General features: G+C 36.3%; 1 protein-coding gene across 1 annotated transcript in view; it reads left to right on the top strand.

Annotated features, from left to right (window-relative positions):
- Positions 1 to 19638, top strand: part of XIRP2 (xin actin binding repeat containing 2) — a 39973-nt gene extending 20335 nt beyond the window's left edge. Inside the window, exons 3-9 of the mRNA XM_065670622.1 lie at positions 3754 to 3911; positions 6227 to 6352; positions 12368 to 12475; positions 12800 to 12872; positions 13546 to 13679; positions 17568 to 17701; positions 18717 to 19638. Of these exons, the coding sequence (XP_065526694.1) occupies positions 3754 to 3911; positions 6227 to 6352; positions 12368 to 12475; positions 12800 to 12872; positions 13546 to 13679; positions 17568 to 17701; positions 18717 to 19638 (1655 nt within the window). The remainder of the gene's footprint in view (positions 1 to 3753; positions 3912 to 6226; positions 6353 to 12367; positions 12476 to 12799; positions 12873 to 13545; positions 13680 to 17567; positions 17702 to 18716) is intronic.

Genomic DNA, 19638 nt, shown 5'->3' with positions numbered 1-19638 from the left:
GCCTTCCTTTTTCCTCTCTAAAAGGAGAATAGAATCCTGCATTCCACACCCACTTTGCCTCTGAGTCTAAATTGGGCACAGTAAGTTTCAGAAGCATTTTTCTGTCCACCAGGAATAACAAAGAATATGAACTACGTAAAAATGCACAGTCAACAACTCATGCCTCTTACAAATGAAGCTTTTTCTAAAAATGTGACAGACCCATAGGGGATAATGTTTTTTGATGCTCCTGTGAGAGCTATAATACCCCATTTTGCATTCAGAGACTCTTATGAGAAGTAAATTCCCTATAGACTCATTTGACTGTTTGAAAGCACTGGTGAAAACTCTTAAACTTCTAATAGCTGAACTTAGGCACTGAAATCTGCAAGTCTGCACTTGAATAAATATTCAGATCCTGAAAAATATAAGATAATGCTGATCCTCAGATTATTTCTCCCGTCATGAGATCTGAGTTTCCTATAACCAGTGATAATATATGTCAGCTTGCTTCAATTTTTCAGCAAGAAATACTAAAGTGCTATGGAACTTTGTAGCTAAATGTTTCAGTTATGACAAAAAACTTACTTTCTTAGAAGAGGTATCAAGCAACATTCACAGCAAGCTCTATGGCTGAGTACCGATAATTTGTATTTCTCCCCTGAAAAGCAGTAAGGCAATGCTCATACTGCTGTTCAACCTATCCTGAAAACCTAGAGAAACTAGGGCAAACCCATAAGGAATAACTAGTGTAGTCATATCATTGGAAAAATACGGCAGAAAGACAGGATTCACCAGGCCTATCATGCACAGATTTGTCAAGCTCCATTTATAGAATTGATGGAATTTATCGTTAATAAAAAAATTATTCTCTGAAATAGATACTATTACATGAGTCCCACATGTCAAAAGCAAACAGGTTTTTGTTGGCATACCTCACCTTGGTAAACATAAGGCTCTTCTTACAGATGCTTTCATCAAAAGCACACATTTATCTCTGAACAAATTCAAAGATGTTACACCTTTAAGGGCACTTGAATGAGAAAAAGTGTAGAGCAAAAGAAGCAAAACAAATGAGCAAAAGTTTAGATCATATAATCTCTCATATCAGCACAGAGTTTCACATTATGTTATAAGCCAACTAGCTTCTAAAGAGAGAGCATTTCCAGTTTTAGAGCTAACAAGAGAATAGTTTCCATTACCTTCACTCCCCAGGTGGCTAATAATATGTATCTATTAAAATGTTTTTTAAAACAGTCCATTAAATTCATTGGCCCCAAATCAGCAAGGAATTAAATCACATCTCTAGCTTTAAGCACAAGTATTCCTATTGCACTTAATGAGACTATTCACATGCTTATGAGATAGAATCCAACAATACTTTCTTAAACCAGAATAATACCAGGAAAGTTTTTTTAAATCCTAAATATTCCTGAGAATTAAAGCAACCTTGAACACCTGAACAGCTAAACAGTTTCTTAGGCAGAAAGACCAGATATGCCTTGGAATTCTTCCCTCTTTGGTGAGGTAATCCTTCCCTGGCACTCTGTTCTGTCCCAGGTGAACAGAAAGCTTTTTGGAAAATCTCTTCTGTGGCTGCATTTCATAATGTTGAAGGGAAAGAGCAGGTATTTCAAAAGAAAAAGGGGATTCGTTTATCTGTATCTTTTGTGTTCTCACTTACTGCCTTAGTATAACAACACAATACTCAAAAGTGAAACAGCTAAGAAGAAATGTGATTGACCAAGCACATGTTTTTGCAATGCCTATTACAATATGTATTACTATTAGGCTTCCAGAACAAGGAGTTGACCCTTGAAAATGCCATATAAACCTCAGGCCCTAAAACTAGCCACCAAGTTCCACGCTATACCCATGGGGATAAATCAGAATCAGTCCTGGCTCTTTGCTTGCTTCAGGAAAGGACACAGTGGAGCTGGTCTCCACTGAGTGGTGTATTTCAGGAGACTGGGAAATGTGTCTTTAAAAAAATATTAACAAACAAACAAAAAATTCCTAGGAGAGGATTTTGAAGATTTTTTTTCTTTCTATAGAGAAGACCATTCTGTAGATGGTGTGGGTTTGTACTGAATGGTAGAAAAGGTAAGCGCACTCTAGTATGTCCTCGGTGGTTTATATGCACATTATGAGATAGCCATACTATACAAAGAGAAGCTACTAATTTCCTAGCTAAATTATGGCAAGCAAGTTGATTTGCTTAATTTAATAAGTCTGGGAATGATCAGAAAGATGAAAAATAGTAAATTATAAAAAGTAAATATAAATATGTAAATTCAAAAGAAAAAAAAGGCAGTCAAAAAAAGTCATGTGCTACAACAAAGTGACGGCACAATCAGGAAGACAAGGCGTCAGCAGTGCTAAAACATATAAGAATACAAGTAAACTGCCAATGGCTAGCAGAAAGCACACATCTGAAGTTTCCTCTCTGACTTTCTTTCCTGTTTGGAAATGGATTTTAAGGTTTTAGTTTGGGTACATACTGGCTTGAATTAAACACATAGAACAGGAGGGCATGTCTACACTGTTTCTTCCCACTTATCTCCTTTCTTAAGTCAGTAATTTCCTCAACTTTGAGAAATTCCAACAGATATCTCATGCTTGTGGGGGGACAGGGTGGGTTTTTTAAGATAATTTTGTTCAGCTACAGCCTGCTTCTGTAATTTCAGAAAATATAATTAAAAAAAAACAAACAAACAAACAAAAAGAAAACAAGAGAAAAACCAAAACCAAACCCCCAAAACACCAATGCAGGTTGCAACAGATTTATTCTGGCCTATTATGTAAGGGCAAGAAGAAATGTAGATGAACTTAGGGAAGATTAGGGTGCTCTGATATCTGCAGCACAAGCACAAGGATTAAAAAATTAGATTCTGGGGGCTTTACTAAAAATACGCCTTCTTGAAGTCTTAAAACTCCCTCTCCTCCTAGAAAAGCGAGTGTACTGGTTACAGAAATCCAGTGTCATGCAATCCAATTTTGCATGCACTGCAGAACTTCCAGCCTGTGGGATTATATGAAATCTTTTCTGCCTCTTATCACAAAGAAGAGGGATGCTCACAACATACTTTTCTTCTCTGAAACAAGAAGGCAGGATATCTTTACGCTAAATTTAAGGCATTTTTCTGGGTATATGAAATTCTTCGAATACAGTCATATGACTGCAGAAAGCAGCACAAAACACTTCCTAGTGCTAGTAACTCAGTGCTGCTCTTTCAGGAGCACTCTGAAGTGTTTTCTCCACATTCACTGTGGCTAAATTGCAGATGCTAATAGATAATTCAATAACATTCATAAGTTGAAATAAGGTTAAAAAGTAGGTAGTAATTTTGATAATTTTCAGTAAGGTTTTAGTAGTACTAAACCAACTAAAACATACTCTAATGCAGTATCAGCAAACAACTGAAATCTATGGATTCTCTTTTATGCAAATGAATACTAAAATGTACAAAGCTAATTAGAACATAATATATCCAATTATAACAGGTTATTTCTAGAACTTACAAAGGCTTTTTACAGTATAAAATAATGCAAATGTAACACTATACTTTTTGTTATTTCTTATAGAAATCTGCCTCAGTTTCAAAATCTTCACTGCATTATCTTTTCCTGTACTCAGTAAGTTCTAAATTGAAAATAAGATAGAGTTGTTAAAAATTTTATAATAATTCTCCTTTCTACTACAGCTTTTCTTTCAATATTTGGAAAAAATGTACCAGTTTCCTTAGAAAATATTATGTCTGTTTGTATTTACAGTGGGTTCTCACAAACGTGTAAGAGGACTATTTAAAGAGAGTGCTTCCAGGGCTGATAATGCACTGCTGGATGTCCAGGAAACTGTCTCCTTGAAAGAAAGAATGGCTATGTACAAGGCTGCTGTGTTCGAGATAGAGGGTAGCAACTCCTTTGCTCATGTAAGATACCATCATTCCTCATCTTCTTAGGTGTATTTGCTTTGCATAGTGACATATCCTACATTCTTTATATAAGCTGACTGATGAGGATCAAAATTTAAAACCTAAATTACCAAACAAATCAGCTCAGCAAATGCATTGATGCATCAGTCTCTGTCCCCACCGAACGAGATTTTTCAAGATATACATGTTTGGTCATTTGGAAAATTTCCTTTAATGCCTTGGAATGGCTGTTCTTTTTATTTCACTGTTGCATGAACTGGATTGATTAGGACCATAGGCTTGCAACAGATTACCAACACAGTTATTCTTTCAGTTTGTAACAGCAAGACCCAGCTGTTTCTGCATTACAAAAAATATTACCAAGTAACAAAATCGTATTCAAAAGCACATTGTTTAGCCCTCTTGCTGTTCAAACTAAAGAATTCAAAATTGCTGCATTTTGAAATAGCAGCTGCATGAGATAAGGTGTATGAGAAAGTATTGCTTTATAATAAATTAACATAAAATTGGCATTACCTGAAAAGATATTTATTAAAAAAACCTTTAGATGTGTCTTAGTCATCTCTCTACATATCTGTCTATAGGAATTAAGTATTTTACAGAAAATTTAATATTAATACCAAGTAGAACATAAAGTATTTGGCTAACAGAATTTATAATCTATTAAAATAGAGCAAGACCACTGCACATTTGATTATCAGTCAGGAATGTCTGAAAAGCAGGCCTTCAGATCTTAGTCAGGAAAATCAGCTTCAGTTTCACAGAAATACTAAGGAACAAAAGGTGTATTTTTACCATATCTTAAAATCCTACATAGAAGTTACAGCCCAATCCCCTTGTATCAGAATATGGAGGCCTGTTGGAATGACAATAGTCTTTATTTATGCTAAGTTTTCTGCACATGGAAAAAATAACTTTTTCTTACTATAAAATAGGGCAATTTCTGTAAATCAGAGAGAATAACGGGCAAAAGAAGGACTTCAGCTCAGCTCTCATCAGCTGGCATCTTTGTCAGTATACAAGAATCACTACAGGATTGCCAGTCTTACCTGCACTTTGGTTCTTGAAAGAAGTGGTCTGCAGTAGCTGAAGGGACTTCCTGGGTCCTTACATAGCCCAAAGCTACATGGTGAAAACAGCCACCAGTCACAATCAGTCAAGAGTCCAGGTGTTTTCTAATCACCCAATCCCTGCCTGCTGACTTCATTATTTCCTAATTGCCTGCATGTATTTGGAGTAGATTCCTGCAGGTCACCTGGCTGAGAAGAAATAGAAAAGAAATGTGTGAAGCCTGAGCCAACCTAACTGTGGAACACAGGAACTACTTCATTTGCAGTCTAGAACCCCTCCCAGTTTCTTGCTGAAATGGGTGGTTGCTTGAGAAAGGAACTGTATGTGTGGTCCATTAAAGGGAATTATTACATTTCCTTGAAGGACCCATAAGTGCATTTAACCCTTCTAAAGTTCTCCAAAACACTGGCAAGGTGTGCCTGCAATGTTCATCCACTAAAATAATTACTTTTCACATTCATATATCCATGCATACATGGAACTGTGCCATTTTCATCATAGGAAAAAAAATAACCATTTTTTATAATCTGCTTACTTACTCATGAGGGGTAAGCACTAAACCTAACTTTCCTTCATAACCTTACTTACAAGACTATTTCTAATTATTGGGTGGTTAATTTTCTGCATACTGATTAATAAGCTCAAATCCTGAAAGCTTCATTTTAGTACCATCTAAGAGGTAACACATAAGGGACACAACTAGAACAGGGAGCCTGAGGATAAGAGCACTCTTAACCACTGAGTCCTCAGACACTAGTTTAGGCAAGATGAATATGCAGTTACACCAGCAGGATCAATGTGACACAAGAGCATTAAGCAGCTAATAGTTTGCAAGTATTATCACAAATATAAAGTTAAATTGATCGCAAAATTCCAAAAGAACTTTATAATTTGCAGGTCCTAATTTTCGGCTAAGGAGTAAAATTCAACCATTCAATAGTTAATGTTTACTGTATGTCTGATTCGTATTTTGTTGAGAACGCCTGAAAAATAGCTCTTACTATTGTGCCTATTCTGAATGCTAATGTTAATTTATCTGTCAATCTGTTAAGTAGGGTTAAAGGATTTACATCAGTGGCAGTTGCCTATAAGAGGCTAGAGACACAACCAAGTGTTTCCAAATTTTCCATATGAAATTTATAAGCATTATGTAGCATACTGTTTTTTACTACTTAAAAAAAAAAATCAACTCATAGAAGTACATTGTTTGTGCAAATGGAAAACTTATTTCATCACTCTAGACTTCAGAGAAAACCAAGTTCTGTACTGTGCCTGGTGGCCTGGCAGCAGTGAGGAAACAATTCGAGAAAGTGCGGACGACCTCTTCACGAAAGACCTTTGCTCTGTACCAGCACAAATCTGTACAGGTAACAATAGTATTTTTAATACTGACGAATGAGGTATGCCTTGCTAGATAGCTGGAGGAAAAATATGATTATTTGCTTTACTTTATGACTAAGACGATATTTCCTTAATGTTCATACTCATAGAATTTAGTCTTTGAGATATACTACAGGAATCATGTATTTTTTTATATGGACGAACACTCAATATAGGCAATACTAGATTTACAGCAAATAGATGAGTAAAGCAGATTACTACCAAACCAGTATTTTATACTTAACCTTCTCTCTAAGACTGTAATTCATTTACAAGTGTCATGGTGATATTTTGCATTTATTGTGCTTGATGTGATGTTAAGCCATTCTCTTTCAAAAGGAGTTTCCTGCTTCCATTGAATTAAATCTAATAAACTCCCCTCAAAGGATCAAAAATTGCTCAGAACCACCCAGATGCTATATAGAAGTAGAACAAAGCAGCAGCTAAGTGTTATTTTTGATAAAAGGTCTTCACATTGTATTACTTTGTTAGTATGTGCCATGAAAAATTGCTGTAGGAGATAATGATTTTGGACTATGTGAAATACTCTGTAATAAAACACATTGTACAATCTGTCCTGTGCACTCTGCAAAACAGTAATGGCAGAGTAAAGCGCTTTACCATCCATTTAAGCAATATTGCTCTTCAACTTCATAGAACAGGACGCATGAACATTCTGCTACAGGTTCATTTTCATGTTAAATGAGTAACATATCTACCCATCATCTCTCATTACTTATGCATTAATACCAGTATCAACAATCTGCACAGACAACAAGAAAAGCTCCAGTTTGTAGGGTAGAAGACACAATTTGCTGCAGAAGTATTAAAGCATTTTTTTACTAAACAAAAATGTCTCTTAGGTGGACATGATCATACTGGAGAACACTGCTTGGTAATAGGAAGCGTCCTACACATACTCCTCTGGTGACAGGGTCCAACCTAGCTGCCGTGTATCTGGGTGAAGAAATGTAGAACCATGTATAGAAATTATGTGCCTTTTTCTCTTACTCAGAATCAAATAAGATGCATTTTCCCTCTCCTAACAGTGATGTCTAGTTCTCCATCAACCCATTATGATGGTTCCATTTCTTCAAGCAAGATGTGACCTCTAAGTATACTTATCCATGTACTTGTCCTAGGTGGCTATTTGAGGAGGAAAATCATCAGCAGAAAGAGTCACATTCACAGGAAATAAAATCACTCAGATTATATGGAACAATCTTTAAATTTAGGTTAAATAACTTACTGCAAGACCATAAAATCCCATTTCTATCTGACATAACTGCATTCTCATGGAAAATGGGATTATACACTTAGGTAGTTGAAAGATTACTCAAGGTCACTGAATCAATCCCAGGGCAAAACAGAGAAATCATGTAGTTTGAAGACAGGTCTCCAGATCTGGATAAAGTCAAATTATTAACTTAAGCTAAAATAAAGAAGCACTATTTTTTTTAACAGTTGGCTTTTCAGCAGCTGAACATTTTACTAAATATTCAGTTATTATAGAAGGAGTGCCTAGATTTTCATTCAAAATATTGGCATCATGTATGCAAATAATAGCTATGTATCTTTCTGTTTTACTCCAGCAGCAGCCATCACTCAGGCTTCTTCATTGTAAGGGAGATTTGCTGTTTGTGAAAGGTGTCATATTACCAGTAGGATGCACTAAGGTCTCCTCCAGAATGGTGAGCAGCAATGCAGACTGGTCACAGAATGTGCCATGTCTTCATCAGGGTTTGTTTAGACTCAACCAGAGTTTGTTTAGAGACCTGGTCTTTAATTTGACCACTGGCACCACGAGCACCTTTAATTGTCAGCCACCAAGCTGAGAAGAGGTCATGAGTTTCAGTGCTATTACTCTGCAAATGCCAGCCTGGAGTGGTTTGCTACACCACTTCAGCTAGCTAGCTGCTCAGTCTCACTATCCAGCGTCAGAAACAAGCCATTTTCCTCCACTGAGGGTCATTCCTGACAAACTTTGTAAGAATGCTAATCTAGCAACTGCCAATTTTCTAGCAATTGCAGAGCATAAGACTGAATAACAGGACAATGTTAGTGGATGGTGAAAACCTTACCTTTTAATGAAAATCTTCCATATAGTGCCCAAAACACCCTTAGTATATACATAGAGCTAAGCAAGGCTGACAAGTCATAGAGATGAAGTGCAGATAAGTGAGGTTCTAATGAGAAATTTCTGCAAGAATCTCACAGTACTGATGCATAGATGATACCGTGCTAAAAACATAAATAGGTAAAAAAGCATAGCTTAGAGGAAGAAACAAAGATTCACACCAAGTACATCATTCATCAGGTCAGTCATTCTGTTATTATGAATTATGTAACTGAGGCTTTAAGCTCACAGTTTACTTCTATTGCTGCCTAAAGGGAACTGCAAGCTTGTACATACTGACAATTTAGAACACTAAATTCTAAATCTGCCAATATATAAATGATATTGCATTAGCCAACTTCCTACAGAGCTTATATGACAAACATAATGTACAGTTCAACTAAAAGCTGTATGTTTCAAATGTGCACAAGTAAAAGGCTTTCTTGTTCTTGGACAAGCTTTTGGGCCATATGATCCCCTTGAACAACACACACATATACAGAATTGTATACATGGTTTATTTACACATGCATATAAAAAGCATCCATAGTCTTAACCTCAAAGCTATTTTTATTTTTATTTTTAAGGAAAAGAATGTTTTTGTTGTCAGAGCAGTTGGTCTAAAATACACAGATTAGTTACTGAATATTCAAGACTGGGCACATTTTGCAATGAGAATTCTATCTAAATTATTGCAGAGCAGAGGCACTAAAACTGATGTGTGAGCCTCTAACATGTAAAATGCATGTAGCAATTACAGTTCTCTTCAGTACCAGAATCTAAATGCCTACATATAAATGTACTCATCTAACAAAATGTATAAAACTTATTCCAGATCTACATCTTTCTTTTTTAAATAATATCATTTTAGGTTAGAATGACGACTTATCCAAATACACAACAGGATACTATAGTCCTCTGTATTACGTACCGCAAAGATATTCATGGGGAGGACAGCAGTCCCCATAAAGGGTGACTTGAAACAAATGGAAGAGAATGGATGGCAATAGAAGTCTGAAATAAAAATAGAATGACCATAAGAAGCCATTCATGAGCTAGCAGCATGCCAACAATCATCCAGCTAATGGTGATTTCTGAAGCTCCCTTATGAGACGACATAGAATAAACAAAAAAGTAATTTAAAGGGGATTCTTGGGAGAAGGGAAAAGCAACTGTAATAGTTGTTTTTTCATTCCTGCCACCAAAAGTGACTTTGAGTTGTCTATCTGTCCTCCTCCCTTGCACAGCTGGAGGTAAGCTGTTTGCTTCTGACACTGGGATGCAGATCTGGTTGATTAAATAACCTTACCTGATTAAATAACTTTGCTTGATATAATAATGCACAGTACAGCAGGAATTGTATAGTCCACAGAAACAAGGGACCAAGTTCCCGCAAGTACAACTCTTAACTAGTTTTAGATCTAGATCATGATCTTCAGCCACAGTCCTGCATTGGAGACATGATTTATCCTGCTTATTAAGAGCAACCTTAGCCCATGCAGACCATCAAATAATTCTCCAAAATCTATGGGGTCTACAAAACATGCCACAATGTGGCAGACTACATTAATTCTATCTACAAGATATCCTATCCCATACCCAACAGCTGGCCATTACAGAGAAGAGATGAAACCACAGGTATTCCTGCTCGCCACTTGTTTGGAAAAATAAACAATCAGCATTTTACCCTCTGTCACTGAAATTTCAATTAGCGATATTGACAGACACAAAAAATATGAGAACCTCCAAGATCCTATTCCTCCCTGCATGCCCAGAGCAAAGCTGTGTAATTATATTGCCAAAATCTGGCCCATAATGTTTAGGCTGAATTTCACTCAGCCATAGCTGTTGCATTAAACAATTATAATCTTTTGCAATATGGCAACTACTTCATAAGCAGTACCAAAGTTATAGCAATAAAGCAGTAGTGACATTCATACTAGATTTGCTTCCTGACTACATTAAACCTAATTATATTCCTTTTTAATACTCCACACTATTCAAAGGACACATAATGACTGTCACGAACATATTTTGTGTCTCATGAATGAGCTTTTACAGTAATGACAGCTTAACTTACATATCTGAAACATGTACATTAGAATACAAAATCATCTCTTAAATGAAAAAGCATATGTATGCATAAATATATTAAAAAGCATATCCATATAAAATGAATACTACCCATAAATCAACACATAGGCATTAAACAGAGATGGAAAAATTTGCAATTCATTTTGTTTGAACTGCCTCTTTTCAATTTGGTGTAGGGTTAGTCTTACATTTCCTCCTGTTTTGCAGCTCCCTCACAACTGTTACACACACAAAACTTGCGAGTGTAAACCATGCTCTTGACTTGCTCTCCTCAAGCCTCACCTCACTTTGACAGTTGAAACTTTGCAGTAGATATGATTGATTTTGATCCTGGTATTAAATCATTTACTGGGCCAGGAATCAGAAAATTTATTTTACCTTTTGTTGGTATAAGTTTAATGCATCTTATAGGTAAGACAGATGGTTTGGCAGCACCAAGGTGGAACAGATTCCTAAAGCCCACAAGGGGGATGCATGTTGTTTTCCTGCCACAGAACCTAAGAGCTTTTGCTGGCTATTATGTGACAGAAATTACCAGTAAGGCAATGAATGCTCCCCTGTATTGATTCAGCAGAAATGTCAGTGAAGATTCAAGCAGTGTAAGCATTTTAAGTTTAAGGGTGGAATAAATCCCATAAATATATGCTTTGCCATGGGACGACTAAGGGAGAGAGGTTAATTTCTTGCCCCACAATTAGCTGGACTTCAAGGAGGCGCCAGGATTTGAGATGCAGGAAGCTTACTGATCTCTTTTGCACTAGATATATAGTAGCAATCTCAGAAACACAATTTCACACTCACATTACATCAAACACTTGGGAAGCTCTTGCTGGAGGGACAAGCTCCTTTCATTTGAAAGCTTGTTATCAGTAGAAACTAGCAGGCAAGCTTCCTTCTCACAAAGGAAGAAAATTTGACATGAGTGAAATTATTTGTTGGATGTCTCTGTGTGCATGCTAGTGTGCAAGAGAAAGGAAGCACACAACTGCTATCTTGATAATATCAATCTTTAGGATTTATTTCTTCTAATCAGTAAATTTCAAAGTACTACATGAACACACATAATGTGAGTGTGTTCTCACGAACACACGAACACGAGTTCTGTGACAGGCTTTAAATAAGAAAACAAACCATTGCCAGAGTCTGGAGTTGAACTAAGCAAAAGACAACCTCAGAAATCAGTTTAAACAGACATCTTGGACAGTGCTTTAAACTCTCAACAATATTTTCTGTTTATTACACTGATGTTGTCAGACTTGTAGATACAATGCCAGCCTGACTATTTTATAGGATGTTCTGGTTAGCCTGTGGGTCACATTTTTCACAACTGCAATTCAGCAAGATTTTTGCATCAGAAGAGCTGTATAAAGCATATGCGTGAAGTCAGCAACTCTTATTACACTTCCTTTTACAAAGTTGTATTAGCCTCCTGTCTGACGATAGGTAACAAGCTGATAGAACACATAAAACTGGAAGCAGTAGTCCTAGTCACCTTCATCCCCTTCCAGACTAATGATACAGTGTGAGTATTCATGTACCTTTCTGTATTTGCTGGCTAAAGTGTAGCTGCAGTAACAGAAATTGAGATCTTCTGTGTTATAAAAAAGTCTATTCCAATTTTTGCGGCAACAAGTATCAATTTACTCTGCTGTAAAATAACTGTTCTAATTACACCATTTAAATTAGAATTTATTTGTGAAAACCCTTCATAGGCAAAAAAAAAACAACAAAAAAAGAAAATAAAATTCTAATTTACTATCAGCTATTAATGTGCAATTATTTTTGTCTTTAGGAAAAGTTAAGTAGGAGTCAAAATACTGTATCACGGAGCACCAGGGAAGCTGAGAGCAATGAAATGACCTCCAAAGAAAGTCAAATGGAAGCCTCTCAAACACAAGAGGTAATTATATCAATTAATAATCATCTCATTGAACAATTATGCTGATGCTGATACATATCTGCTTTGCCTCTTCCACCTTTATCACTTGGTGCAGCAAGATCTGGATGTTCTGCTGATAGCCTCCCTCAATAGGCAGTGCGCAAGTTTTTAAAGGTGTTACATTAAGTGGTTTTAATTTATTGTTTTAGCATGGTAATTAATTAGGTTTCCATTCCTATTTTTCTTTATTGGAACATTTTAAATACATATATTTTAAATATTGAGTATGTAAAATTCTTGCATATTTCACTAAACCCTGTAGTAAAGTGAAGGTTTTGTGTACAGGTTTCTCATCGCGAGCAAGTTACTCATGAGACAAAAATGGCTTCCACATTCAGTCAGAATACTGATGAAACAGGTAAGAAGTGGCAGGAGAATAAAGGCTCACTAGCGAGCAACGGCAAATGTCTTTACTCACACAGATGTGCTGCTCTTAGCACACAAACATGAAAATGCACATTGCTCTGAATTCTCTGCAAAGCACATTAATTTTCTTCAATGGGACTTAAGAAATTAGTTTAGAATTTGGGACAGAGATAGCTTTTGCATAAGGAGGTGGCTTAACATATGCATTCAGTTGCCTGAAAAAAATGGAGACTTGAAAAATTGTCTGAAAACATAGGCAAACACTAGACCATGTATATACAGAATTGTAGATAAGAAAGGTTTGATTTATAGCTGAACTGAATATCCCTGCAGAATATGACCAGAGTGTTAAGACACTGCTGCTCCTGCAGTTTACTCCTGATATTAGAATTCACACATTATATTCCCCCATAGACCTGTCAACCTTTAGCCCTGTCACTCCACTCAGGTATGGCAAAACAGCAGGTGATAGATAGCATGTCCCTCAACAACTATTCTGTCACTCTCTCCATGGATTTCTGTTCACAATCAAGTGATCTAGACTTCTGCAAGGCTATGTGTAATTTTTCTAATGTAATGATGTTTTAAAATTCACTGATAAAGTCAATTTCCTAAAATGCAGGGTGGATGAAAAATGATCTTTTTTATTATTCTTCCCATTGCAGTAATCAATGCAGCTCAGAACGAAGAGCTCCCAAAGACTGTAACACAGATTTTAAAACAGCAGATTGAAAGGACAGCTCAGGAAACGGCTGTTCACTCTGGCAGAGAGACTGCAACACCTGCAAAAGAAGTAAAGGTCTGTGTTTTTAATAAGAGGGATTTTTCTCTATGCAAATTAGAAAGAGTGAAATTAAGACATTGGTCTGCCAAGCAGTCTGAATTTCTATTTTGACTGTGATTAAAAATGTAACCTATGAAAGTGGTGGGAATATATGGACATTAGAAATTAAGTGCATGTAATATGAAATATGTTGAAAGCTCAACAAGTACTCACAGCATGTGACAGACAAAATAAGTAGACCTTCATAAAAACTTCTGCATTCCTGTCCTCCTCTGCTGAATACAGTCTCTTACTTCCTTGTTTTGAATCTGTAAATATGTATAATTTCTGTCACCACAGATTCCAAGAAGCATAGAAAATGTCACTTTCAGAAGAAATGAAAATGAGCATAAGCCACGCATAACTTTACATTACGCTTATGATGCAAAGTCTTCATTTGTTCATTTTGATGATTGAAAGTGTTCAATCATCATTTTGCATTTTGTAAGAATTTCACATTTCTTTTCACTGTGTAAACAGTGCAGCTTTTATTTCAAAAGGTCTGTTTTAAGCATTCTGAGCATTAGCTGATGCATTGTGTCTTTCCAGATCTTACTGTAAGCCTATTGCTTGGATGCCTGCAGAACTAGCTTTCAACAAGAATAAAAATAAATAAATAAATAATTTTATATGTATCTATACTTAAAAAAAAAAAAAACAAAAAAAAAAACACAACCATTTTTGTTCACGAAAGATGGAAAATATGTACCAGGAAATTACATTGCCTTCAACAGTTAGCTCATCACCCACCTACCGCTACTACTTCAGCAAGCAGGCTACAGGAAACTTCTGCACTAAGGTAAAAAAAGGACGGAACTGCTACTTCTGCAATGATTTGCTCCAGATCCCATGAATATGGAAGCACAGAAAAGTTTTCCACTACAAAAGTTCCATTGGAAATGACACAACTTCCCAGTCCACTGAATCATCCATATTTCCAATGAAGCACGGGGTCTCCATAGATCTGTATCCAAAGCAAAGCAATTTATGTGAACTAAGATGTTTATACAAATGTACAAGTAAGAAAACACTTAACAGAAACATTACCTAAGACTTCTAATATTTTATCTGGTGAATCTGAAGCACAGAGTATGATGTCAGATGTGCAGCAGGCTATATATAGCTTTGCCTTCATTATTCAGATGTTCACAAGACCAGAAAAAAAATGCTTCGAGTGGTGTAAAATCTGGAGAGGAGAGGTCCTCTCTATAAGATGGGTCTTTGAGAACCTGCCTTTCTTTTCAATTAAAGATGACCCTCCAGACCCAGACAGAGCTAGAAGCATTGAAGACCAGAAAACCATTGAAGGCAGAAATATTAAATACATAGCCCATCTCTTGCACAGCATTCACATGCTCCCGGCTGTGCAGGAGGTATGGACAAGGCTTTTGCACTAGTTAGAGAAGGTGTTCACGCAGTCACTTGGATGTTTGAAATGCAGCCACTGGACCCTATGAATAAGAACTATCGTGATGAAGAATATCAGATGAAACTCTTATCCAAGAAGTTACTAGTGGTTCTGTAAAGAGTCTGAGGCATGTGCTGGAAGCACAGAACCTAGATAAACTTGGGCAGCTCAGTCCACTGGACGTCTTTAACTTGTTGCAGCTGAGGTCTGAGCTGAAATAGCTTAAAGGAAGTGTGAAGAGATGCCTAAAGTATTTTGAACCTCAGCCACTGTCTGTTACCAAAGGCACCTTCAGTCAAAAACTGGAGAATGAAGCTGTCCACAGAGAAGACAGTGAAAAGGGGCATGTCAGAGTAGTAGACCACACATTTAAAACACAGCCTTTACTTGTGACCAACAAAGACCTGTTTATCTTTAAAGTGGTACATGGAATCTCAGCAGATGAAAACACGAGCAGTGATGGGCACGAGGCAAACAGTTAATTGAAACACAGCCTTGGCACACAGAGAATTCAGACAAATTAAGTACAGCTGAAACTTCATCACAAAAATCAAAGTAAGATCAAGATCCCACACAAGAAGCAGCAGCCCCTGTAACACCACAGCAAAGCACCCTTGCTGATTCTAAATTTGATGGCAAGGATTCTCAAGTAGTACAAAAATACGATGTAGGAATTCACATAGATCTCCATAAAGACAAGAAGGCTGAGCAGCTTAATGGAGCTACAGGAAGATGCAGGAACTGTTGAGAAAGCTTCTAGCTGCTATCTCTTCCACCATTATGATGATTAATGCTACAAGAGCTATCCTGAAGAATTATATAAAGCAAAATAAAAACAAAAAGATATTAAAAATAGGTATTAAAATTAAAATAGCATTACTGTTGTATTTGAGAAATACTAGCATGCTAGGAAATGAGCACAGAATGCACCTGACTTCTCGCGCTTAAAATCAATGCAACATCCTCTTAACTGATGTAAAACATTGCCTGTATAAAATAGCTCTAGAGATAAAATAATGGCCATGTTTTGTGCACATCTGTTTTCAGTTTATTAAAGCACAAGATGTGACTTAAGACAAAGTAAATTACATTTCAGTGGGTTTCCTGTTTAGAAAAATTACTGCAAGAGTTTCCAAATTAATATAAAAATTTGCCTGCTATTCCCTGCTGAGCAATTTTAGCAGTTGACACAGCCTTAGTCTGAACTAAGGGCAAACCTATCTGCTGTCAGAGTCCAGGTTTCACATCACTAAGGAGTGTCGCCACCCAGTGTCCCTCAGAAAGCTGAGCTACATTTGAGGCTATTTTATAATTAACAGTTCTTTGGGGGATATTTTTGTTTGTTTTTACTGGTTGTTTATTCTTATTGCAAATTCGACATTATTTTGAAGATATTTAATTTGCAGCATTTTTCACAGCTCCATTATGGCACTAGAGATATTATGCAACTAAAGCTGTTCTTACAAAATCTACATAACTTTCTGTCCCGATTTGTGAATTGCTATAAAATCAATACCAGCAGGCAAACCAAAACCAGACAGAATGCTGAAAGGGGCCAAATTTTCTGCTGATGTCAAGGGCCATTACTATTGTTAATGAAGATATATTTATACAAGCAACTATTTGATACACCCTATTTGTATTTGTCTGCTAGTACAGTTCTCACAGCAATATGGGAATTGAGACAGAAAAGCTGCATGCATTTTTGCAAGCCCAACAGATTATTCATTATTTCTTTCTGTCCCTTACTGGTATGAAATAAAACTTCTATTCATGCTTTCTACTTTACAAAGAACTAATTCCATTTATAATTAATTATACTTCATAAAAGGAAGGATTTGATAGAGTTGGCTAATATGATTGTAGCTAACTCAGCCTTAATAATTAACTGAAGAAAGTATCAGCTCTGAAAATGAAAACTATAAAAGTCACAAGTAACTATGTCCATAGCATATCTGGGCCATATGAGGGTACAGTCTGCAGATTACCACAGAGGTAGACCTCCCTCATGTGTTTTTGGCATGATCAAGCAAAACTTCCTCATCAGAATTTCAAACATTTGCCCTGTTTATTGATCTCTAAATCACGTTGTAGATTCAAAGATTATATATATATTATACTCAATTCCACTTATATGAGTAAACCTTTTATCATCCTATCTCATTTCACAAAATAAATAGTTATTAAAAATAAATGGAAATACTGTACCTGGTGTAGTGAAGTGAATAGTCTTTTCAAATGTATGGATTTCTGAAAAGGGAAACTTAAGTAGTATTTCCACTTTCAAAGAATTATTGTTAGTTGAACAAAAAATGAAGCCCTAAAATTGACAGCTGAGATACCAGTTAATGCATAAAGAAAACTACAGTTTTAACAAAACATACCAAATGATACAGTTAAAAATAAATCATAATATGCAGCTTAAACTAACATACTTTTTTAATATGTGGTTCCAGAAACTGCAGATTCAGGAAAATGAAACGTGCAGACTCTGTCAACAGAGAGTTTACCCAATGGAGTGCCTAGTTGCTGACAAGCAGAATTTTCATAAATCATGTTTCCGATGTCACCACTGTGGCAGTCAATTAAGGTAAGAATTAACTGCATGTTCACTCATAGAACTCTGCATCTGAATATAAATGCAGCCAGTGAAATTACTTTCAACTAGGCTATTCAGGCTGTAGGATGTTGGGTTGACAGGGGAGAAACCTGGGTTCCCCCCTTTCTTCTCTGCTACTGACACCTGAACCATTATTGACCAAAGGCCTTTAAATTCTCTAAAGAACTGCTTCATCCCACTACCTTCCAAATTCTTCTGCCTATGGTTTCCTACTGACTGCTCCAGACCTTCAGGACAGCTCACGAACCAGAAGCAGCAGACACAGAAACTTGGGTGGAATTTAAAGCATGTCAGCACAGATCAAATTTCCTCTTACTTTTCTTCACCCATAAAATGAATGATGATGATTCTCTGAATTAGCAAACCACTCTTGTAACCTTTATATGAAATGCAGTAGTTATCTAACAGTTAAATAGGCTAACAGACTGCTTAGGCTACCAGTTCTGACTTTAACACTTTGGAGATTAGCTACATACATTTCCTCTACTTCATCTAGGAGAAGAATCAAAATATAAGTAAAAAAAAAAAAAAATTCTGTAATTTGCACAAAGGTTACAGAAAATTGGCCCTGTATTTTCTTCACTTATTTTGTAGAAAAATAGAGAATTCAGTCTTTAATAGGATGAAGAAAAAGGTCCCAGCAACCCCAAAGTGCTGTGGAATTTTGCTATTTGAAGCTTATGCTATGAAACAACTGAATAGATTTATGTTCTTTCTAAAATCACAAAGCATGACACTTCTCCATCATTTTGACTTTGAAATTGTATGGGAATTCGCATTAGTTTTAGATACTTTTGGTTTGGGGTACAGGGTGGTCAGAATTGGCCAGTACATTGAATTTGCTCTCTTTCTGCTCTTCCTTTTCTTTATATATACTGTCATGTAGGGGTACTCGAAATATCAGTTAAAGTTTAAAATTCACAGTGGATTTATGTGGATATTATGATACGTAAAAGTGTAAAACAAATTTCCTTCCATTTGGCAGCTTGGGAAATTATGCATCTCTCCATGGAAAAATATACTGTAAACCCCATTTTAAGCAACTTTTCAAGTCAAAAGGAAATTATGATGAAGGCTTTGGACACAAGCAGCATAAAGAATTATGGAATTCTAAAGACCGATGTAGCTCAGCTGGCAATACTCATGCTGAAGAAACAAATCCCATTAGTAGTATACCCATTGATCCTAAACCAATTACAGACATTGATCAAGACTTGTACTCAGGTACTGATGGTTCACGACCTGACATTTTGGATAGTAATTTGAAAAAAACCACAGAAAGAGGTAAACTAAAGCTGACATGGCCTCCTTCAACAGATGAGGTAACACCTAAGAAAACATTTTCTATTGAAGAAGTGGTTAAAGTAAATAAGCCGAAGTGGCCCCCCGAAGGTTTTGCTCAAGAAGGTTCTGATTTAAATACATATAAACCTCTGGGCAATAAAAAGGATCCTCAGAAAGAAAATGCTGTGAGCAAGCAAAATAAAAATAACACTGCAAATGCACAACAAAATCAACACTCATCCTTCAGTGCTCTGTCAGAAAAAGAAGCTACAAATACCTCTAAAGCAAAGAAAAATGAAGCAGGCAATAAGGGAAAAGAGGAGGAAGCTGGGAACGTGCAAGATAAGTGGAATAAAACAGGAGGATCACAGAATACAGAGGAAAGTGGGAAGGATTTTAATGAAAGTGAGAAAGTGACTGTGTATGCTGCTGGAAAGGAACAAGAGAAAAAAATAAAAGAAACTGATGGTTCGGAAGTTGTACAGGTTACTAACATTGATGACGTAACAGTACAAAACAATCACAAAGAATTCAGCTTAAATAACAATAACAATTATGCCACTTTTTCGCACCTAAACATTTTAGGCAAGAAACAACTCTCTCAGCTACAGCTAACCCAATGA

The sequence above is a fragment of the Lathamus discolor genome, chromosome 3 (assembly GCF_037157495.1).
Source record: "Lathamus discolor isolate bLatDis1 chromosome 3, bLatDis1.hap1, whole genome shotgun sequence".
Classification (NCBI taxonomy): domain Eukaryota; kingdom Metazoa; phylum Chordata; class Aves; order Psittaciformes; family Psittacidae; genus Lathamus; species Lathamus discolor.
The sequence above is the reverse complement of the archived record's forward strand: the minus strand, read 5'-3'. Positions and strand labels throughout refer to the sequence as shown.